Source organism: Taeniopygia guttata, chromosome 4 (genome assembly GCF_048771995.1).
Source record: "Taeniopygia guttata chromosome 4, bTaeGut7.mat, whole genome shotgun sequence".
Classification (NCBI taxonomy): Eukaryota; Metazoa; Chordata; class Aves; order Passeriformes; family Estrildidae; genus Taeniopygia; species Taeniopygia guttata.
The window spans coordinates 51,683,907-51,708,780 of NC_133028.1; the positions used below are offsets into that span (position 1 = coordinate 51,683,907).

Genomic DNA, 24,874 nt, shown 5'->3' on the forward strand with positions numbered 1-24,874 from the left:
TTTGTTTATTTTTTAGTTCTTCTGCTATCAAGAGCTCACCAGTGATTTAATCATTCTTCTTAACATACTCTTTTCTCTTGCTACTACCTAGAGTGAAAATATCAGAAATGTCAGGTTTTCCTGGCCAATGGATTTTGGTGGAGACAAAAACCAGAGTTCATCTGGATTTTCAGAAGTCTCTAAATTGAGATTGTAAGAATGTGAACACACAATTCATGGATATTTTCTGTAAGAAATCGTCACATATTGAAGTTTAAAATAAAGTCAGCAAAATATGATATTTCTTTGATTTGAAGTCTGAATGTAAAGATATAATGCCAGGGGAAAAGCTTGTATACAGTCACTCATCAACTTACATTGACTCTTAAACAGAATCCTTTCATGGACTGGTGTTTCTTTAAAAGCTGCAGCTGTCAGCCAGAATTTGGGAGGGAACTACTGCAATCACAAATGTGCCTACAAAAAGCTCTCAAAGTGTTTTTTCACTGCCAAACCTACTACAGGATGTGTTTGTGAGATTTTTAAAGTCAAATCATCCATCCATTCCTGCCTTCATCTCTCAAAACAAACGTGACTCAGAGCTCCAACAGAAAGCCAGGATTTTCAGTGTCAGGACACTACAAGAAAAGTTAATCAATGTCTTGAATTCTGTGGTTCTGAGTCCAGTGTTCCTATTCCCATTTTGCACCCTTACAAATGCAGCCATCTCTTATAAAACCACCTGTAAATAATTTTTGGAGCAAACAATCTGGGTACTTACATATTGAAATGCTATTCATTGCCACAAACTGGAGAAGTCCCAATCCTCTGTGTCGGTGCAATGGGCTTTCAGGAATTGATTAAAGGCATGATTGCAACAGCTAAGCAAACTGGTGTAACACAGAGCATCTCCAATGGGAAGCATAAAGGAAGGGTGGCAGTACCTTCTGAATGCCTGCAGTGGACTCCAGGACGTTGTTCTCGGAGCCGTTGCTCCTGTTGATCATGCGCCACATCTGGGAATACATGCTGTCCCTCTCGAAGGGGTTCATCCCTTTCACCCGCACGTGCTCGTACACTGCCGAGTCCAGCACGGTGCCGTAAGGAATGTCCGTCTGCCTCGAGAGATCCTGGAGAGACCTGAATTGTTGGGGAAGAAAAAGAGACACGGGAAGCTTTAATCCACGTTTTCAAGACAAGGAACTGCAGGCAAACAAAGGGCAGTACAGAGGAAGACACAACACAAGGTGTCACAACACTTTCTTCTGTTGGGCTTGTCTTCCTTTTTTTTTATTTTTTCACAGAATCACAGAATAATGAGGTTGGAAGAGACATCTAAGATCATCAAGTCCAACCTATGCCCTAACACCTCAATTACACTATAGCACCAAGTGCCAAGTCCAATCTTTTTTTAAACATATCCAGAGATGGTGATTCTACCACCTCCCTAGGAAGACAATTCCAGTATTTTATTATTCTTTCAGTGAAAAATTTTTTCCTAATATCCAACCTAACCAGTGCTGAGTATAGGGGAAGAATAACCTCCCTACTCCTGCTGGTCACACAATTCCTAATGCAGGCCAGGATGCCATTGGCCTTCTTGGCCACTGAGGCACATTGCTGGCTCATATCCAACCAGCTGTCGACCAGCACCCCCAGATCCCTTTCTGTCTGGACACAAAGAGCAATATGAAGAGGAAGGAAGTCGTGGAAAAAGTGAAAATGGATAAAAAAGAACAGAAGGGCAAGAGGATGCTGGGAAATACCAAGTTCCTTTGAGCAGGGGCAAGGGAGAGGCAGGGAGAGTTGGAATCAGAAGCTGGGTATCTGTCTACAGGGCAAACACACACCCTTGCTGTGGGGAGCTGGTGGTAGCACCAGAACTCAGGAAGTCCAGCCCAGAGCACCTGGGCTGAGCAGCTCTGTATGCTCCTGGGTTACACAGTGCAGGGCAGTTTGGTGGGGGTGTCCCTGCACTGAACTGTGCATCCGTCTCATAGGTCACATCCTGTATTATTTTCAGCAATAAGAATATTTATGTTGTACTTTCATGAACTGCTTTTTCATCATATTTTCATGTTATCGCAGTTCATGTTATTTAGTCTAATAAATTTGTTCTGCTTTACATGTTATCTAGTCTTACCCTTCTGTATAAACCAAAAGAAGTAAACCATTTTAGAAGTTTCCATAGCACCCCAAATGGGGTTTGGTCAACCAAACTTGCTTTGAACATAAAAATTGTATATCAGAACCATTTAAAGTTTCCTTACTGCTTGGCTTTTATTTTCCTTTCCTCTAGAATTGCTCTCCTGTACCTTTGATTCTTTAATGGCACTCATTAAAATTTCAAAGTAACTACTGCAATACGTCTACTGCTTAAAGCCCATTACAGCTTTCCCAGCACAAATTAACTGTGTATAAACTGCACAAATCTAGTGGATGACATATAAGGACAACCAAGGAACTCAGTGCTGTCTGCAAGAAAGCAATAGCAAACTGTAAAAGCTTATTGCAGATATAGAAAATGCAAACAGCAATGTAGGAAACTCATCAAATTCCAACCTGTATTTCTAAAAATGTAAATATGAAGGCTAGTGAAAATAGCCCAGTGGGGTGGGGGTTGGAAAAAATGAAATTCTTAGGTTGTGAGGATGGCACTGACGAAAACAGTAATGACATCTCACAGGACTTGTATGCCATGTACAAAACAGAAAGCAGGAAAAGAAGAAATCAATAGAGATCAATGGCAGGAGTTTAGATGTTAGCTAAGTAAAAAAGAAATCCTTTGAAGTTTAGACATATGGGCTCAGAAAAACATTGACCCAGAGCTAAATTCTAGTCAGATAACATACAGTAATTATAAGGAAGGGATAAATGTAATTGCGAGGAGTAAATAACTAATGGTATTAAAAATCCTCAAATCTTCTCACTTTCTCCAACAAGATTGCATTCCTTTTACATAGGGAACCTCCAAAGAATCTGTACATATAGGGAATCATCCAAGGTGTGATGCTACATGTAACACTTCCTGAAACCAAGTGTATTGGTATTCTACCAGAGGACCAAGACATGCCCTGTTTTATGAGGAAAAATATGAGACTCCGGCAGACTAAGGCATGAGAACAACAAGTACTGTGGTACGTATTGCAACTGAATAGTAAAAGAAAAAATAAATTGTCAAGTCCAGACAAACACCTATGAGTTCTGAAAGAGTAAATATAAAATGGCTGAGCTGTAAGCAAAAATGTGAAACCTCCTTACAGCCAGTAAGTAAAAGAAAGCAATAAACTTCCTTTCAGTAAGTTTTATAAGCATACTGAAATAAGGATTAATACAATTTTAAAGGTCAGTCCTGAAGTCTAGACATAGACACCAGGTAGGTTTCTCCAAGGAAAGCAAGTCAATCATCTATTGAAATCTGACTTTGAAATTACTCAGAAACCCCTCAGAATTTCAAAAAGAACTTCCTCTTACCAAACAATATACAGACAGTGGAAGCAGACGGACAATCTTCACAGGAGGAGTTTAGAAACTTTTCCTAGCAGCTCTAGGTAGCATTAGAAATATTCAGTCAGAGTGGATGCTCTCAAGGGAGTTCAAGGGTAACAAGAACAGCTTTTGCAGAACTAAAAGGCTGAACAAGGAGAGTGTGACCCTGTGGATGGGGACAGCAGTCACAACTAGAGCTGAGGCTCTCAATGCCTGCATTGCCTCACTCTTCCTCACCAAGGTCTCCCAGGCCTTCGTGAGTACAGGCAGGGTTCAAGAAGGCAATAAACAATGAGCAGTAAGTTGTCAGGTAAATCCCAACCAGACAAGGCAGGGATTGATTGGGAGCACTAGATCCATAGAAGTCAGAGTGTGCTGAGAAAGCTGGCCCGTTTCCTTGCAAGGTGAAGGAGGCTAGGGGAGATCCCTTGCTGTAGGAGAAAGAAAATATCCAGACTATATTAAGAAAGTTGAAAAAATGGAATTACTGCTGGTCGTCAGCAGTACTAACTCCTCATGGAGTGAGTCCTCAGCACATTTCTGAGCACAGGAAGGAAAAGCTCATTACTGGCAGCACTCAACATTGTCTCACCAAAAGTAAGTCATGCCTGACCAATTTGGTTGCCTTCTAAACTAAAATAACTTCATTTGTGGACAAGAATAGAGATACTGATGCAGTTTACCTTTAGCAAGGCAGCCTGCCTATCTGCCTGCCACAATATTCTTGTATCCAAAGGAGGTCTTTAGGTACAGCTGTGTGGGAAAGCAGATTTGATAAATTCCCAATTGGATTGTCATGCTCATGGCATATCTCATGCTAACAGGTACCCCAGAGGTCTAACCTGGGGAGGAGGTAAGCAAGCACCAATGACTTGAAGGAGGTAAGCAAGCACCTTCCTGTCCAGTTTGCAGATGACATGACATGGAGGGACCTGCTGAAGGACAGGCTGAAGTTCAGATGGGCCTAGAAAGGCTGGAGCAGTGGGATGTGAAATCAGCAAGGACAAATACAAAGCTCTGTACCTGGGGATGAATAAAACACTGCAACAAGCAGGCTGAGCACAGCTCTGCAGGAAGGCACCCTGGCAGGCAGCAGCGGGCCTTGCTGAGAGCTTCTCCTAATTTTACCATTAGGCAAAGTGTTGTGCAAAGTGCTGACAGTCTGTCTATCTGTCAAAAGCATCACTGATGAAAGACACTAAATAAATACAGCACACTGTATTCATCCCTTCTGTTCCTGCTGCTGCTGCCAGTGCATTCCTGTAATCAGCTGGCAGCAGTGCAATGAGCTGTCACAAGATGCATACTGCAATGTCCTGTAATTGTTATTTTTCATACTAGAAAAGTGTACCAAAAGTATTTATCCAGTCTCCAATTTCTAGTGACAACACTTAGTAAAATTGCAATCATTACTTTACAGGACTCTGTATAGCCATATAATTTCTAATAGAACTAACAACAAAACATTTTTTGGACATATTATTGCTGAGTAGGATATAATTGACAGGTGTCAATTTGCTGACACAAATCTGTTAAAAACGGCACAAAAGAAAATTAACTCCTGTGTATGTCTTGTGGCTATAAAAGCAACTTTGTAATTTTCAGAAGGGCAAACCAGCACAAGACATATTAGTCTTGGAGTGTACTACAGCCAGGTATGGGAAGCAAACAGGCTGAGAAGCAAGTGTGCTATCACACACAAAGGCACCACCAGCAGGGAAATAACAAGGAGAAGAATTATGTCAACGCCTTCAGGAAGGCATGCTGTAGCTGCCACGCCTGGCATGAACTGGAGTCTGCAGTGCTTCACTGCTAGATGTGCTATCCTGAAGCGCAGGATGCCTCTCAGCTGCCCTACTTCCATCTTTTCACAGTTGCAGGTGGGTTCCATGCTGAGAAAATGATGACAAGAGGACAAAACCAAGACAAATGTAAGTGTAAACTCTATGGATGGGCTAAGTGCTGTTGTTGGCAGTAAACCCAAAGTTCTAGTTCAACTGACCATATGCTGAGGAGCAAGAAAGAAATTTGGGAGCCTTGGAGGTGTACATGTGCATGTACTGCTGCATAGGCAAGCTGCAGATACAGCAGAGATCTATCACATGTCAGTGACTCTTTCCCCTCACACAAACATGTAAAATGGGATCATAATATATATGACCTCCTTCAGAAGCTGTTTGTTTAATAACCCACAACTCTGCTGAGTGTTGTCGAGACACTCAACCTAGAAGGTATAACAAAACAAAGTACAGCAAAACAAATTACAAACTTTGAGAGAACTACTAGAATTATGAAACCACTGAGGCTCCTTTACAGAAGAAAGAACTCTTAAAACTGCTTTGCCTCCAGCCTGGTTTATAGGTCACACATTGGTTGGTGTACCTCTGTTCCTGGATTAAACAGCTCATTCTCTTTTCAGACAATTGCCTTTAGTGGACACACAAATTCTCAACCTCACTGTCCCCAGTTTCACCACACAGCTGCCACACCAGATCTCAAAATGAGGAAAATACATTTGTCAAGATAATCAATTCCTATAAGGGATCCTTTGATGTCCAAATCCTGATTCCATTAACCAACTGAAATGTAATTTTTTGATAGCTCTCAGATGAACTATCTGCAAAGCTAAGCACTCATTAGCACGAGTAAGCAAATGATAATTTCACATTTTAAAACTTTTTTTCTTTGAATTTTTAGTTTTGAAGCAATAAGGTAATGAATGATAAAAATTGCTAAAAAATATTAAAAAGCAGATGTAGCTGAAACATTGTTAAAAAAATTAGACACTTTTAACTGAGGATGTACACAGACAAATTCTTCTTCTAGGGAAGTGACCGTGCAGTCAGATCATTCACCTTAACTTTGTCACTCATGCAGCATTGTGAGGAAAATATTATGTGTGGCCTTTATGGTAATTTTTTTTCTCATTGCAATTACTGGGATAATACCAATATTATCCCAGCATCAATATTATCCTAAATTAACTAAGCTAATAGCTAAAGGGTTATTCTGAGGAGGAATTGAAACATTTGAGGAAGAGTTATTAACAGATAGAGATATTTTTCAGAGTTTGTTGATTTTGCTTAGTATTCTACATATTAATCAGGCAGCAGTTGTCAGGTCACTTTAATTTTATGGCTTAGTAAAAATCAGTTACTTTGCAATTTAAGAAATTATCTCTGCCTCCAGCTAGAAGAAAATATAGTAGGATTTCGATATGTTTCTTTCTCCAGAGCATACCCTTTTCTATAAACTCACATCCCAGACTCAGAATTGGTAACATGCTCACATATGTCAGCCAAAAGTGTTAAAAAAAGTACACAGAAAAATGTTGCAAAGCAAAAAGTCAGCTTCCTAAAGAAGTAACAGAATTTCTTTTTAGGTGATAAAGTACCACTGAGGTCAGAGACTTGGGCACCAACACATCTTTGTAAACCTGGGTTATAGATCAATTCAGGCTAGCTGTGCTAGACTTGAGTGCTGCATAGAGCTGTCTCTAAGAACTAGTCACTAAATTTTCAGCAAAAAGCAACCAAAGTCATGGCCTACACTGAAGTCTTTATCTATGACTGGTTCAGATAAAGCTTTCCAGTACTCTTGCGGGGTATTTTGTTCATTTCTCTGGTTGGTTGGGGTTTTTTTCCCTAGGACAGTGAGGAATAATTCACAAGCAGATTTAGGGTTAGGGAACAGGGCACATTAAGCCAAGGGGTCTGGCTGCTCACAGGGTGAGCTGTGCAGAAACCTGTAATATTGTTTGCAGGCTGAACCATGTTAAAGAAAATATTAATGGGCATGCATTGGGCAACATCTAATTACTGCATTCTGTGCAACCCCCTTGCAGAAATCCTGAAGACAGTTGCACTGAGCTGTATAAAGCCTTAAGGGATCTTCAAGCAAATCATGGTTTAGCAAAATGTTGTGAAAAGAATGGCTGAGAAAGAAAGACTTGCTTTCCCACCATGTCTCCATTTTTGGAGGCAGAGGTCTCACCTATCAAACAAGACACACTTGTTATCAAATGGAGAACATAATGTGAACCTCTGATTTTACAGAAGACAAAAGATGTACACTTTCCCCCACAACATGTACCATCTAAACTCTCACGCTTCCACATTTTAGACGTGAATTAAACTTGAAACCACCTAACACCAGGCTTTCATGTGGCAAATCCTTTGACTTCTCTGTTCACCCCACTCCCACAACCTTCCTGTAAAATGTCAGAGTGCTTGAGGTGGCGACACTCTCTCCTAATCCAGAAAAACAGTGCAGTAACTTGAATAAAATCAATCTCTGCCAATGGACACTAACTTGGTCCTAAAGGAATCATAAAACATAATAATGTCAACACTGGCTCAGCGATGAAATTCAGAACATAAGCATGTCCTAGAAATAGCTCAGGACCTCCAAATTTATTTGGCATTTACCAAGAAAAGCTACTCCTAATTACAATTAATTTAGGTTGCTTTTGCGAAAGGGATCTAAAGATTAAAAATGCATAGAAATTATGCTTTGCTGCCACAGTGTTTTGGCATTTGAAATGCTGACTGTCTTGATTTAAATGTCATCTGCAATGTGGGTCAAAGTGGGAACAAAAGATGCATCCAGGAACTACTTTAGAACTTGAATGCCTCTGCTCTTGATATTGCATGTTGGCAGAAGGTGAAAAGCTGAGCTCCCAAAGGTACTAAGAGTAACCATTTCTCTGGAAAAGCAGATTTAACACTCATTATTTTTCTTCTACTTTCTCTGAATTAATTTAAAAACTGCAAAAATTTGATTCAAACTGAATGTTGAGGCAGAGCACAAATGGCATCAAGTGAGGTTATACAGCAAAGACCTACTTTGAAACTCTATAGGGAAAGGGAACACTTATTTCTTTAAGGGTCCTCCTTAGTGGATGGGCTGATAAAATTTTGCATGCTTTGCTACTCAAAATAGAGCTCTGGATACCATGAGACACTGACTGGGAAGAATGGCCCAGCCTTCACTCCAGCTGAGCAGGGGAAGCTGCAAGAGCTCTGAACACGGACTAGCTTCAAATCCAAAAGCTGAAATGCAGTAACTACCAAATGTTTCATGGAAATGAAATGTACTGTAGGCTGCTTGAATCCTCCTATCTTTTGTAAAAGATATCAGGAGAACCATACCTACGACAACACACCATAATATCTGATGCTAGCTGGAAAGCTGAAATGAAAAATTATAAACTACTTTTTATATCTGTGGAAACCCACTGACTTCAATTTATTTCCTTTTTTTCTGGCTAGTCTAAAGCTAACAAGCACTACTAGCAGAATCTGGATTATTTTTTTCAATGCTTATACTCATTTCCATTCTGGCTTTGAAGGCTCCCCAAGGTACAATTTGTACTGTTAAAAAAAAAAAGAAAAAGAAAAATAAAAAAGGAAAAAAGGAGCATCAGCTTTTTTTCTTTATTGCTTTTTCATGTTTTCCACTTTGCAGTAATTCAGCATGATAAACAAATCTCCTTGCTCTTACGTGCTGGTTTAAGTTCCAATTTTGGCAGTTTTGTAAACTGAAGTTTTATACTCACACCATAGTTAGGATAACTTCATTCCCTAATGAATACTAAACACATCTAATTACTCTATTTTTGAGCTGGAAGTGCTGTTGAAAGATGTCTGTTCTTTCATTTCAGGAGCTTTCCAGCTGCAACATTTTCTACTGAATAAAACATTTTCAGTGACTCTGCCCATAAATAATACAGCACAAAGACCAAGGTAGTCCCAACCGTACATAATAACCTCAAAATTCCACTGAGGCTTTTCTAGTGACATCATAATAAACTGCAAGAAAAAGCTGAAGATGTATTAAACTATAGTTTGGGTATACTTTATTCTTTTTTACACATCATAAGAAAAGAGACATTTGTCACAGTAATTTGAACATTTTTCTACTTCAAAACTTATTATTTCAAAGCAGAATGCAGAAGCATGTTTCATTCTTGTAAGGACAAACAGAATGAGTGAATATATCATTATTATTTATTTTGCATATATAAATTCCCATGTTGTTTCTTCACAGTCCTTAGTCAAATTTAAATTGTTTAAAACTTAAAAAAATAAATACATCAACTTCCCTCAAAACATCAAGATCAATGGTGAAAAACATTGATGCAGAATATCATTTTACTCCCATCCAAATTTTGAAGGGATTATAATTGAGACTACAGAATCAAATGGTTGGGTTGTGTCACAATACCCTGGTAGCATTGCATCATCTCAAAATTTGTTATTCAGAACACAAAAAAAAAAAAAGGTAACTTGATTTAACTTGTAATACAACTGTGTCAGGGGAGTAATTTTCTCATTTGCTCATTATTTTAGTCTATTTTATATATCTCTCAAAGTATGGAGCCCCCTAATAGATTAAAGTGGTGAAGCTGTTACCTCAGAAAGGAAGGATAACAGCCAGAGAAAAATTCCTATTTGGAATGTAAGGACTTGCAAAGCCTAGGCAATTTGATCCATGGAGCACCAACTTCTCTCTCCACTTCCATCTCCCAAGAGTCAGGACATAACCGTGCCCTCAAAGTTAAATTCTGCTTCCGCTCTTGGGTCCAGCTTGGGCTTCAACTGCAAATGAAACTTGTCTGCTATTGCAGCCTATGTGAGAGCCTGGATTGGTTTAAGCACACAGAAAATCCTCAGCTAGAGGAGAAGCACCTTTGTGTGAGCACAGTCACTGCTGGCACGCAGCGATGCTTGATCCTGACCTGTGAATTCACAGGAGGCCAAGGCTCCCCCTGCTCAGTCTGTGACAATGGCTCACTGTCTCAAGAGGAATTTCAGAGAGATTTTGAAAGTAGCTGAACTAGAGGCAGAAGGACCTTAGGTGATGATACACACAAAGCAGGGACTTGGGTCAATGACTGGGTGGAAAAACAAAACTTTCCCTAAGATCAGCATTGAGCCTGACTTGAAGGTCAAGGACTTTCTGAAGGAAGGAATACAGTGAAATGTGCATCTCTTCTTTAAAGTCACTCTGATATTTTTGCAAAGAGGGTATATAGGAAAGGGTAATTTGGTCACTCACATACTTTCACAGACTTGTAGGCTCAAGATTAAACTGCTATGAAAAAATGGCCAGCTGTCCCTCACAGTGCTTGGCTACCTAATGCTTCGCTGTATTTTCTAGTCTCTGCTTTGACCCAGGAGTGAGCGGTTGAAGGCAAAGGTTATCACTGGAGCAATGAGAATGAGGATAGCTCAGTATGAAGCTAGGTGAAGGACAGGATACTGGAGTTCAAAAGGGCAGAGAGAGAGAGTAGGGGACCCAGAAAGGTTCCCGAGGAATGGAAAGATGACATGATCTTCAGAAAAGGACTGGAAGGTGTGACAGAAAGAGTTCACCATAAAAGGGACAGGAGAGGACCAGGACATTCATTTTTGGGAGGCATGAAGCAGAAGAACAAATAGAAAGGGGAAAGGAGAATGACATGATCTGCTTACGTAGTAAGAGAGCTCCCAGGAGCACAAGGAGCAAAGATGAGCTCCTAAACCAGTGAGTTTATTACTGTTTGTTGCTGTTGACACATTTTGCTTTGGCAAGAATAGGCCAAGTCAGCTCTGAGTTCCCCATACACTAAAGCATTGGGGTCTTCCTGACCAGAGTCAGAACACAAGCATTGGGGAATACATCTGAATGGAAAGTAGCAGCAGCAATTTAGACTTTCCTATTTCAAACACTGATACTGTGTGGTCATCTCAAACCCAATAGCTTCTTTCAAAATATGTATGTGTGCAAACATCCATATGTATGTCTGCCACAGCGAAAAGCATCTGCTAGAGGCCAACAGCTCCAATCCTAAAAACAAAGTGTCTCCAGGGAGACTGACAGTCCACAGTGTATTGTTAGTTTTCTAACTATCCAACTGCTTTTCAGGAGGATAAACATTTTTTTCTGTTCTCACATTTAAGTAGAACATTTATACCCCTCTACACGTATATTTATGCTCACCCTCCTTTCCCTTGAATAATTCTTTATCAACTTACTGGATAGAGTTCTCAATGCGTGTGATGGTGAGGAAAGCTGCTAGGTTGGCCGTGTAGGAGGAGATGACAATCAAAGCAAAAAGCCACCAGGCTCCCATCATCAGTCGGGTTGCCAGGGTTGTGTATGGAACCTCTCCTCCTGTGGGGAAGAAGGAAAAGCAAAAATTTTCATTTGGCAGAGGAATGCTTGTGCATCGCTCAGGATAACTAGACTCACAGGTTAACAGCTTAAAGCAGTTCATTAAAGCCTGGTGCTTCAGTGAACTGAGCAGGATTTGGAGCTGCACTTTCTACGCAACAAAAAGCACTGAAGGAAGCCCACACTGTCAGCTACCATTCCTGTGTTTAATCTCTTTTGCTATTGTGCATTTAATTGCAGTTCATCTGCCAGTCTTGTCCAGTAATGGAAATAGACTTCTACATCTCAGAACAAAAGCAGCCAAAGGAAAATCTCACAATGTTCTTTCCTTAGAGATTTTATCTACAAACCTTAATTAAGTTTTTCTTTCATTCTGGGGAACGTAAAGTCAAAAAATCCCATCAAACCACAATTACTTTTCTCAGTTCTGTAGGCAGGCAGATGCTCATGATAACCATATGTATTTGTAGAACTTGCTGCAAGTGAACTTGGACATGCAGGAAAAAAATATCACACGTATTGAAGAAGAAAGCAAGCATTGTTTTCTATTCCTCTGGTTGCTTTCCTTTAAAATCCAGCTGCCATGTAAACAGAACACGAGCAGCAATTAAGCCTCCCAGGATGAGCTGCAAACTATCGATTGTGTGATGAGAGCCGAGTAATGCAAGCCATGAAAAGCTGCAGTTTTTATTCAAATAGCTGCCCCAAAACACATTAGTTTGGAGTATTTGCAAGGGCTCTTTCTGTTTTAAAAATATATAAATCTCAGATTTTTAGATGAAGGAAAATGTTAATTTTTTTAAATCTCCCTTTTGTCTCTATGTTTTGTCACAGCTCCAAGTAACTAAGGGGAGATAGGTGAACGCAGCAAACACCCACAGTCTACTGCTCAAGATGTTCACCCTTTTCCTCTCCCTCTACACTCAGCAATTGGAGAAGCTGATATGGTTTTCTGAGGTAGGTATCTGCTAGGCAAAATCTTATGATGGTACAATGCCTGGGATTTGCAAAAGCAATTTGTTACCAATTCAATCATCTGTAGATAGTTTGTTTTGTACTTACGTAAAAACTCCTTAATATTTCCAAAGCAAGTAGGTTTAAGGGAATACAAATTACAATTTGTATTCCAAGAACAAATAATTTTCACTTATGTACAGAAACTGGATGTTTTTTCAGTGTTGTCTATTAAGGATGCTCTTACTGCTTTATTCAGAATTTTTCTTACCTATACAAAACACTGGGAACTCTACATTGCCATACAAATATGAAACTTCTTTCCTGCATCAGTGATGTGGAATTGCACCCTATGTGAAATAATAATTGACTCCATTCATTTATACTTTTGGTATATAAACACTCAAATCCTTTGCCTTTTGAGAATTTCAGAACTGACAGATAAAATTTCTTCCACATAAAGAGCTGGAAACAAGTTTTGTTTTATTTCCAAGATGCCATGTAATCGTCTGAAATAAGAATCTACTGATCAGATTGGGAAATATTGTTTCAGTCTAAGGATTATCAAAAATGAACAGTAACTTCAACATCTGAAGATTTGGGTTTATCTGCTGCATGAATTTAAAATTATTTTTAATAGAGTATTTCTACTTTACAATGTATTTTGCAATGTCTTTTAAATACTTAATTAAAAAATGATTTTTTAATAAAATGAAAAGAGCGATTATATTAATTTATCAGAAAAGACTGTTTGTCCTTTTAACTTTCAGGTGCCAATCCCTGCAGATAATCCTCACACTTAATTGAAATTGCTAGTGTGATTGAGAAGAAGCCAGTGATATTTTGGATATCCTTGCATATTCATTTTTCAGCTTAATGATTAAAACTCTGAAATTCTCACATTTTTGAATTGAAATTAAATGTCAGAAGAGAGAGGACCATTGAAACTCACACACTTGCCTTCTGGTTCAAGTGAGGATGCTGTGCATCAAGTGAACATGAAAGCCACTATAGATCCCTCAGCCACAGCATTCCTTACTGTCCATACAGCTCTCTCATACTTCAGGTAAGGTTGTTCCCACTATTCACGGTTACTTTTTCCTTTTCCCTCCCATGTTAAAAATAGACATTAAAACACATGAATGCTGGTTAGCCCAAGAGCTTTTATTTCATCCAGGTGTTTGTGAAGCCTTGTTCCTAATTCACAGTTGCTCCTTGTTTACCAGAAGTCAATAAATGAAGCTTGAGGACAATGCTTATACTGATGTACAATAAACACATATCAAAATAATTCCTCACTCCTCTAACAATTTGTGCACTGAAGCTTCTTAAACCATCATTTCTAAAGCAGGGCTGACACCAAACTGCCTAAGTGCATGAATTTTTTGAAGCAATACAGGCAGGGTACTCCACCTTTCCCAGAAAAAGAAGAAAAGAAAAATCAAAGGAGATCTTTTACCGCCATGGTATCATTTCTTTGGCATCTGTTAGGAGACTTAATGTGATACAGTCTCGTTCCATTGTATCTCTGCTAAAACACTTCCTGCACCATGGCAGTTCACCTTAAGAAACCTCTTCATTCTCCTCAGTTTTGTTTCTGGGGATAAAACTTTGTGAAGTTTTCTTTTGGTCCCAATCCACATTTTCTCAGTGCAGAAGAGTGCCAGGTGACTCAGGAGAGCAACAATCACTGCTTTTCCATTTACATTACCACGACAGAGAGCGTCAGACCTAAAACATACTAAACTCGACTTTAAACTAGTGTGTAGGAGGGACAGGCATGCAAACCTCCCTGAGCTCTGCTTTCCAAGATCTAAGATGAGTTTCAGGTGTGTTGACATCTTCATGTATCACACCATGTTCTAGTTACAAGAGGCTGCTTACAGGACACACAGCACAGAGCAGGAGGGAGCCAAAATCATGGAACAAATCTTTGCCTGCTGCTGTCTTTCATATCATACCGGCAAAGCTGAGTAACCCCTAATGGCAAAGGGGGCCACCTGTGCAATGCAGACACAAGTTGATGACCAGAGTTCTACACCACCTTGTTCCTATAGCAGAATTCACCAGTGGAGGTCAGCACACTGGTTGTGGTTACAGAAAAAACACTGCTCTTGGGGCATGATAAGCAGTGCCTAAAAGCCCCACTCATGAAACAAATGGAAATCATAGAAGACAGCAGTCCAGGAGTTGCTTTGTCACATTAAGAGACAGATCTCAAAGGACTACACAGGCTATATTATCATTTATTGTGGTCTTTCCAATACACCTGCAGTAGAGGATAAGGCAGCACAAAATTCCACTACCTGTACATCACCTACATTGTGGCTGCATCTCCCAATATAATTAATCTGATCTGTGATGGGTGCTAAAATCACTTGGAAAAATCAGATCTGCCTTTAAAATTTTCAGATTGCATGTGCAGGAAGGGAAAGATATTTTCCAGAGTAAACGGAACTAAAAAAATCTATCTTATTGGGAGTTTTCTTAAAAAGTTGAATTACTGTAGAAGTCACAGTGAAAAAAATTACTTTTAGTCTTCCCACTCTCATCTAATGCAGCTCTCCTTCATCAATCCTAGACCATTTTAATGCTGGCTTACTTCGGATGACATGCTTAGGCAGTAACTTATCTCATAAATTTCTGTTTATTCCCGTTTCTTTCCAAGTGCTTCAAGCTAAACAAAAGTCAGGAAAAATAATGCATTGTCTTGATAATGCAAACAATAGAATGCATAATTATGACAAACTTAAATACTAGGGTAAAACTCAACTTAGAAGACAAAATGTTGAACTATATAATTACCATACACATTTTTACTTAAAAAAATTATTTTCCCTCATTAATATACAGTTTAAAAGTTTTTTTCATGTCAAAAATCACAAGAGAGGAGTACAGGCAAGAAGGAGGAATGAAAACACAGGACAAATGGGCAAAATAGGGAAATTCAGGACCACAGCCTGGTAAAATCTTGATATTTTATAATTCTGGATTAAATTTGAAGAATTCAAAATACATAGGCACTTTTTCCAGACATCTTGTTCTCAGTATTTGTCAATTGTTTGCCTGAAGAAAAACTGCAGTGAGCTGAGCTTCTGTGTAAGGAGTTTTCCAGATAATTTAAAGAACCATGAAAAATATGTTAATTGTGACTGCTTTGTTGAGGAACTGTAATGTTATCAAAATTAAAACCAAGAATCTCAACTGTGCTTGGAAAAAAAAGGTGAAGAGATAATAGGGTGGGTTATCTGGGGACAGATTTTGATTCTGTTTTTTCCTACAAAAATTCTGTCCACATTCAATGAATTATTGGCCTTTGGTAAAAAAGCACAAAGGACTTGGGAGCTGGCTGCAATTTAGCCTTTAGCCTGTTTGAACAGTCACATCAATTATGCTGTGCATCTGCAATTTCCATAAATAAAAAGGTGCAGATTAGAGAAACAGAGATGCCTGTTGCAAACAGTTTAGATCAATGTTTTCTGTTTTCTTTGTGAAAGAGACATTAATAGTGCTTGTAAGGGAAGTAGTTTGTGTTAACAAAGAGGAAAAGGTATTTTATATTTCCGCTTTTTATTGCCACAAGAAACAAAACCTAAAGTTTGACTGAGCTCTGTGATCTTTGCAAAACTGCAAAGCAGAACTCTTCAAAGGCAGAATCTTTCAGAGCATTAGGTATTGCTATTGTTCTGCTAAAAACTTTCCTGATAACATAAAATCTCACCTACTTTCAATTGGAAATGTTCAATTCAGTATAGGACAAAAAATATTTTACAGTCAATGAAGCCTATACCTATTTCTACCAGCTGTGAAGTAAATGCAGCTTGGAAGTTGTCGGGAAATTTCTCATCATGAATTTCTCTTCCCTTATTTTCATTTATTTCATCTATCCTTTTCCATTCTTCTTTGAACTTGTATTCATCCATAACATTTAAGCTGGCATGCCATAACCTGAGCTTGTAATATTCCATTTTGTGCTGAAGTTAACACCCACTGACCACAGCAAGCACGACGAATTATTCCACAGGAGAATGCAACTCCTTCGATTGGTTATGCCTTCCAAATAAGCTTGTAAATCAGTGGCTGAACCTTCTGTCCTTGCACACATTGGCAGATTGCAGGGGTTTGAGAGAGGAGAAGGAACTGATCATGAGGCAGGGCTGGCAGCCAGACCTTACAAGGTGTGGAGAAGTTTGAGAGCCAGCTATAGTTTTTACTTACCACACCACCTGTTCCTCCAGTAGCATTTGGTTTGTATTAAAATGTAGTGATTTAAAAACAAAAAAATTATATATAAAAAGAGAATTCAAATATTTTGCTTCACACATGAAACATTTCTTCAGGTCTTTACTCAATGAGAGAGCAGTGCATCTATTACTATGCTGTGAAAATACTCCAAATATATTAGGAACTGTTCTTTGAGTTCATTGGAAATAGTAGGATTGGAAGGGATCCAACTTTCTTTTTATTTACCAAAGCAATTATAAAAGTTTCCATCAGATCCCAAAGATAAAGCTTTCTTTTTTTATAATAAACTAGTAAAAGTCATGTGTAGACTTTTTTAATGGTTATATCTTTTGAAATTGTTAAATGTCTGTTTATATTTGTTAAATCTTTGATCTTGTTACATCCAGATATTAAGATGGAAGAAAAACTTGTATTGAAGGTTCAGTTTGGCCTTTAGGTTTACAATAAGTTCTTTTGGTCATCTTTCTAAGACCTGCCCAATGTTCTAAGACTCAAGTCAGCAAACAGAAATCTTGGAAGCTACACAGCAAACTCTCATAACTGCTTGGGTGAAATTTGTTTGAATTTGCTGATTTGAAACTGTATTATGGTAGTAGCTACCATTTAAATTTCACTACACAGAAAGTATTTAATTAGCTTTTTTTTCACAAGCACAGAAGAGAAATATTTTTTGCCTTTCTGGCATAATGATTTTGAATAGTATTACCTTCACCTAATGCACCAATAACATTAAGGTTTCTCTATTTCCTAATAAAGTTTTCGGCTCCCTCCTTCCTGTTGTTCTCAGCTCTGCCTCACCTCTGGGTACATTTTCTCCCCAGGTCATTTTTTTTCCGAAGTGTGTAGCATTGAACACTTTGTGTTCCTTTTCCTTTCAATATGCTCTACCTGTGTATTCCAGATACTTTAGCATGGCCAGCTGGAGGCTTGAAACACACAACACTCAGCCTGACTGTCCCTCTTACATCACATTTTCCCTTATGTATCATAGAGATGCTCTACAGGAGCTCCACTCCAGTGTGATTTGGTGGCCTGCAGCAGAAACTGTCTCCCATCTCATTTTGTGCCCCAGCCATTAGCAGACAGCCACAGAAAAAAGATCAAGATCAGCTCTTTCCAAATTTTCAACCTCTGAAATACCTAATCCATTCTGACATAGAGACACCTTCTTCCCCTTTTACCCACCTTGTCCATCTGGCTTTCAATATTTCCAAGTGTTCCTACCAGATTTCAGAAACGCCATGAAGATCAGCTCTGTATTTCTGAGTCTAACTGTTCTTGTTTATTATTCAGATTTCTCCTGCTGCTCTGTAGGCAATTAAAGAATGAGTTCACTTTGTCCTTTGGTGCGCTGATTAATTTTTTGCCCCTTAATGTCTTATTTCTGAACTAAACAATCACTGACTCTTACCATTTGTTGTTGTTAGTGTAATGATCCCCTGACTAATCCCATTACGTTTCTGCCTGGAAGATTGTTTTCATTCAGCTGGGTGGGAAGCACTGTCCTCATTGCACTCCCAGAAGGGAAGCAATGATGCACAAAAGAAAGCTCCCCTCATTTATTTCTCCCCTTTATGTGACAGGGAGAAAATCTGAAACCATCATTCCTCTCCTTCAGGCTTATTTCAAATCACTCCTAGTTATCTGAAATCTGTGAAGGAGTTTCAGAAGCTGCATCTTATACATGTAAAGATCCTTATCAGCAGCTCTGGAAGCCAGCTAACCTGAGAGTGTATGCACAACCTTGTGGAGGCAGATGTAGGCTTTCCCCAAACTCCTGCCGACAAGGCCAGGCACCAGCCAGTTCCAATCTGAAAGAGAGATTACCATGCTACCTTGTCACCCTCTGTTTCTGCTGGCCAGCAATCACCTCCAAGCCACACCTCACCTCTTGAAAACTCCCTCTGAAAATCCTCCATTTGCTACTGCTGTGTAGCTGTTTGGATGTGCCTTTGGCACTTGACTCACACACTAAGGCTCATTGCTCAGCTCTGTTTTCTCATTAATAGGAAAAGATTACCCATGCTGAGATTTCAAATGCTGGGACTAATCAAGGACCAGTGGCAGTGCCACAAAAGCCCTCATCAAGTTACAGCACAGAAAACCCATCTCTAAATCTGGTCAGAGGGCCTTGACATATGACCTTATGGACAAATAGGAGTATCCAAAATGTGAAATGCCTGCTCATAAACTATTTTGCTTAAAATACAGGTTCTTCAGTCATATTCCTTGAAAATATCCTCTCCGAAGCTAGAAATTCCTCCAGCATCAAGGAAAAGGTCAGTGCTACCCAGTGCAAAGCATTTCAGGCTACTACAGCATTGCTCAATACTGGACTAGCAACCTACTGTGTTTGTAAGTTTAAGTCCCTGCTATGTCTATTACCAAATTACTTTTCCATCAGTCTTCAAATACCTGCCTGCCTAACTTGCTGTGTCTACTGTAAAAGCCTCATTCTAAGTAACAGAGGGCTAATCGTTTGGCCACCAGGCTCCCTTGGAAAATTCTGCCAAGATACTGCAGGAACTGTCAGACACCCTTGAGTACAATTTTGTTTGAAAATTAATCTATTTGCAGCAGCCTGTCAGATGCACCACTTCACTACATGCTCCCCTTTTCTCCCTGGGTATAATTTATACACAACAGTAGTTAGAGGCACTAGGAAGATGAAAAATAATTTGTGACAATAGTGCCCCTAAGGGCAAACCAAGGAGGGCATCCAGAGACAACATACCTTTAGCTAAGTGGGAGCTGTAACAATAAAGGTCAGCTTTAAGGCTGTCTAAACCTTCAGATACCGATCACACTCTTTTTATAAAGCTCACCATTTCCACTAAGCTGTGACTAGACAGTGCAGGATTCAGCCTCAGAATAACCTAGAGAGAACTGTGCTCTGCTGCTACTTTTAAAAGCTACTGTGTCTTTAAAGTTACAAAACTTTTCCATAAACCAAACTCTATTCCTCCTAAAAAATATCATCAGGATTGCAGAGAAGAAAGCAGAGAATGAAAACAGAGAAAATTTGTTTTATGGGAGAAGCAATAGCAAGTCAAACCCAAAATTGAATGGACTTTCTAAAAGGCTATTTTAAACAGAAATTCAAGCCTCTATCAAAAAGGAGAGCAGTACAATGACAAAATTTTTAACTTACTTTTTCTATTCATAAATTTTTAGATAAACCCCAAACATTTAAATATATACTGAAAGTATAAAAAGGGTCTAATAACTACATTCGAATAGAATATTATCCAATGTGATAATAAAAAGTCTAAACTCTTTTCAGCTGAGCTGAGATTCCAATTTTCTGCATCACTAGCAATGATAATGTTACACAAACAGTGTTCAATCATTAAATTAATTTCCATTAAATCAATGTCCTTAAAGGCCAAACAGTCCTTTAATAATTACCTGATTAAAGTGATGTTAGCATAACATATTAGTTATTATATTTATAATTCCCTTCACAACAATAAATTGTTTCTTTCCACCCATCTTGCTGAAATGGTGGCAATAACGCAAAAGTTGGGAAGGGAAACCATTGTATCACCATTTAGCAAATGGCTGTGCTCGAGCTTCTCTTGGTGTCTGTGATGCTTTAATTACACACATTAATCAGATTTTCATTCCTATTATGTAGTATTTACAGGATCACTCTTCAAGACTTGTAGGAATCAATTCCTGGGTTTTCGGCCTAGACCCACAAGCTTAATGACTTATTTCAGATATTAAAAATCTTGCACTGGTCACTTTCTGTTTTTCTGTAGAATTAGCAAAATATATTTTCACTGCAAATCAAAGTTCACAAGAGATAAAAGAAAAAATTACAAACATTAGTTTGCATTAATATAGTGCCAATACATTGTATTGACTTGTGTAACATTATCAGAGAGAGAGAGGACATGAGCAGCCTTTACAGTGCTTCTAAAAGTTCTGGAAAATATATCACAAGGTATATTTTGTTTTTCTCCTCTGCTGCCATTACAAAAGAGGAGCAATGACTGCAACTGAAATGAAAATGGAGGCATCCACTAATATTTGCTGAAGTTACTGGGAGCCCTTAGATTAATTAATACTAGTCTTATACTACAAGTCTTGATATTTGAAAGTGTATCTTTTGACACCTGTAACTGTGACCACATTGGAACTGAGGCTTGCTGTCCACCTCTCATGAATCAGTTGCCCAAAATATAGTCTATAAATGCTGTTGAAATGCATTGGTTTATTAGAAGACTTAGCAGGGTTTCAAATTTAATTTTGGGGTTCCCGAATATAGGACCATTCAATTACATAATCATAAATAACTGTGCAATAAGCCTAGCAATTTTACCAACAGCTCCTTGCAAAGCAAAACAAAACAAAACAAAACAAAAAAAAAACCAAAAAAAAAACCAAAAAGAAGAAAAAACTCTGATCAGATAATTCTTTGTTGCCACTTTCAAAACATAGGTCAATAATTCTACAAAATATAATTATTAATATACACACACAGAGAAGAACACAGATTAGAGCTCAATGGGCATTTTTAAGAAACACAAGGAGCCTCTGGGGATGCTCTTCAGGAGCCCTGTGATGAGATTTGAGCTTTTAAGATGGCACTTGATTGCATGCCTGTGTAAAGGCACTATTTGCAGCCACTGGGAAGGCATCAAAGTGATATATGCTTGCTATTATTTTAGAGGATATTGGCACTGGATCTTAACAAATAACCTTGCACATTGGCAATGTTTAGATCAGAATTCAAGAGATGCTGAGACAAAATCTCTCAGTAACTAATGGCTGGATTCAGACACTGTGAAGCCTCAAGCAATCAGCCACAATTATCATCTCTGGTACATATTCATAAGTGGCTGAGGAGATGATGTGTGTGTTACTGTCACATACAGTTTCCTTACTGTGGTCTTCCTGCACACTGCTGACAGGGTTGTATGCAGCACCTTCAGGGACAGCAGCAAGAACTGTGCACAATGGACTGAAAACAGACCATCTGTATGTAAAATTAACATTAAGCTGAACAATGTCATTAATGAGGTATTAAAGTGTGGCTTCAGCAAAGAGCCTGTCAGACGGGGCATTATGAATATGAGGGAGAGAGTCCCCTTTGGCTGAAACTGAGCAACTGTGAATGAAGCAAAGCACAAAACAATGTGGTGTGACCATAAGGACAAACATTCCAGTACAGCCCTCACATCTTTTGACAAGTAGTTTTCCCCATAATCCTTTTACCTCTACATGATTCTGTGACTCAAGATTTAGGGGGTGAAGGGAATGTAAAAAAGGATTACACACTACAAAATATGGTTTTGCTTGAATTTTTAAAGAATTATGATCTGTTGTATAAATCTGTTCTTCCCAAGTTTTCCAAGCATCCATCAGTACAGAGTGGCCCCTGACTACTTCAGAGGCAAGTGAATCACAGGCATCTCGGATACCTTAGTTCAGTTTTGCTGTCACTAATTCTAGTTATCCTTTAAATTTCAGAATGCCTCTCTGCAATGAACTCCTAACCTTATAGAATTCAATCATCACCAGGGCAGGAGCTCTAATTATGTTCCTAAATAACAAGTTTTAAAATTTAGACTAAAATTCCACTTCAGATACATCCTGCAATGTTGTTATCAAAGTGATCTCTAAAACTCAGATGACCTAATGTAGTATTATGACAGTGAACAGAGGACAGAATGAAATCCTCATTCTTTTAAGTTTCACAGAGAAAAATGCTATAATGACATTTATTGATGAAAATCACTAATATGAATGCTTATGTTTGAAAGAGGAATAACCTGGTTTTCACGGCAAATCAGCTATCACCCTGCTTAAGATCACAATTCACGTTTTTCAGAAGTGAAAAGGGACTTCAAAGGTGACTTTACAGGATAGTGAGGATTTTCCTCTTCGGGGATATAGAAATAAAAGAAGCCATTGTAAGAATGAGGTACATGCTTATGGCTAGAAATGTTCTATTAGCAAGTATATCTGGGCATTAACAACGAACACCCCACTCAACAGATTTATTATCACTGCTCCTTCACAGCCTGTTTGCAGATTAGTTTCTTTCCCCTTCATGTCTACATTTACTCTGTCCTAGTGTGGGGCAAGACAAGACTTCAGTCAAAACCACCCATGTTCCTTCATCTCCCTTTTGCCTGATAGGTGAGGTAATGGTATTTTTAACCCAGCCCCAACACACTAATTTCAAAAACACTGAAGAGGTGAAGTTCTACTTTAAGATCTCTCCCTCCTCTACTGCCAGTGGAAGGATAAAAATTAAGCAGCAGGTGATTCCTACAACAGAATGCTGCTATAATGAAGGTAATCCCCTTAATTTGCATGCTGGGAAGCTGACTAGATTAAAAAAAAAATACAAACAAAGCCCTCTGACAGCCCTCATTCTACTATATATGCTGAGACTCCTCCTTCACCTCAACAATCAGGGAAAGGAAAAGGTTAGTTTAAAAAATAATTTGATAGCATTTTTTGTTTCCTTTATATATTAATTTTGGTCTCCTCTTATAAACACTTCAATATTACAAGAGGTCGAAGAAAAAAAAAACCCTCAGCTTCTGAAGAAGGGAGACTTTCTGCCAGCAGCTTGAAAACCTCTGCTACTCCTGTCTTTACAGTTTTCAGGCAATTTCCCTGGCACCTACCCACCAGTTGATGTTGTGAAGTGGCTCTGCATGGGTGGATGCGGAATGGCACAGCTGTTGCAGAGGAGGGACTCCTCACAGGGCAGAAAAGCAACAGAAAACTACTGTGGGTTCCCTCTAAAACCCATGTTTGTCTGGTGCCTTGGATGTCCTCAGCTGAAAAAGGCTGATCAGTTTGCAGATGAGACTGCTGGCATCCCAAGCAGAGGGGGAGTATTTTTAATAAAGCTAAAACTCATTTCTTACTTCCTCCCTGCCTTAAACAGCTGAAGTTGCCAATTTATCTGTAAACTCCTGAGCAGGAATATCAAATAGCAGGACAAGTAAGACTTGCCTCTTCAGCTTCTAAACATCTTTGAAGATGAAAATGCGGGTTCCTCCATACAAGGAACACTCAGTTCCTAAATGATTTCTCCTTGTTTCCTCAATTAAATGTATATTATATGAAGGTGAACCCTGAAAAGTCAAAATTGTTTACCTAATCTGAATCTAATTTATTCATTCTTTACCTAATTACAGCATGTAGTCATATTAGGAATTACAACAACTAAAGACACGGTTCTGAGTAAAATATTCACCTTAGGATGTTTTTGAAAGAAAAAAGAATGATGGACAGATGTCATGACATCCAATTCTATTTTCCTTTTGCCTCACTTGGTCTTGATCAGGGTTTACACTACAGCTAGGCAGACATTACCTCCTCACAGTCAATCAGAGCTAGCCTTAGGCAGTTTTAAGGTAGTTTTTGGGCTTTCACACTGCCATTCATTCTCCATCTCCTCACAGAGGGTATATCAGACACAAAATCTCTAAGCAGACTGGCTCATGTACCCAGTGCTCTTACTCAAGGAACCACGTGCAGAGAAGATGTAGAAATGCATTATTTAAGATGCCTCTGAGAACTGACTGAATCTTAACTTCAAATTAGGGGAAAATCCTAGCATATCCCCTGGTGGTTTCACACTAGTGATATCACATTTCTGCAAATAAATGCCCACACTACTGAACATTTTACTTGGAGCATGGTTACTCCATGGAGCTACAGTTTCAAAAAAAGACAATCAAATAAACCTCTAAAAGGACATAAAGCTACATCCAAGGCTTACAAAAGAGTACTGCATATATGACAACAGCTCTCAGCACACACTGTCAGTTCCAGTGACCATTTGTGGTTTTCAAATACATTTGAGACACGGGACACAATTGCCAAAATGTACTCATTTTTGGATGCTATCAAGAGGGCTGGCCAAACCACTGAGACATGCAAAAGGAGCTTGGGTACCACAGGGCTGCAGCCCCATTTCAGAGAGGTGGCTTTATGAAGATAAATACACTTACTGATGCACTAGCCCAGATTTAATCCAAATGACATGAGAATTTGGGGGCGGGGGGGTATCATACTT

The 24,874-nt window shown here is 38.9% G+C and overlaps 1 protein-coding gene across 6 annotated transcripts in view; it reads right to left on the bottom strand.

Moving 5' to 3' along the window:
* The window catches only part of GRID2 (glutamate ionotropic receptor delta type subunit 2), a 678,572-nt gene that overhangs the window by 90,452 nt on the left and 563,246 nt on the right, over window positions 1-24,874 (bottom strand). For all 6 annotated transcript variants that reach the window (XR_003960108.4, XM_030271715.4, XM_030271714.4 and 3 more), the window contains exons 12-13: window positions 11,487-11,625; window positions 924-1,119 (exon numbers count right to left, since the gene is read on the bottom strand). Coding sequence is in view for 5 of the 6 variants with exons in the window: in XM_030271715.4 (XP_030127575.2) it covers window positions 924-1,119; window positions 11,487-11,625 (335 nt within the window). In the remaining variant the exon portion in view is untranslated. The remainder of the gene's footprint in view (window positions 1-923; window positions 1,120-11,486; window positions 11,626-24,874) is intronic.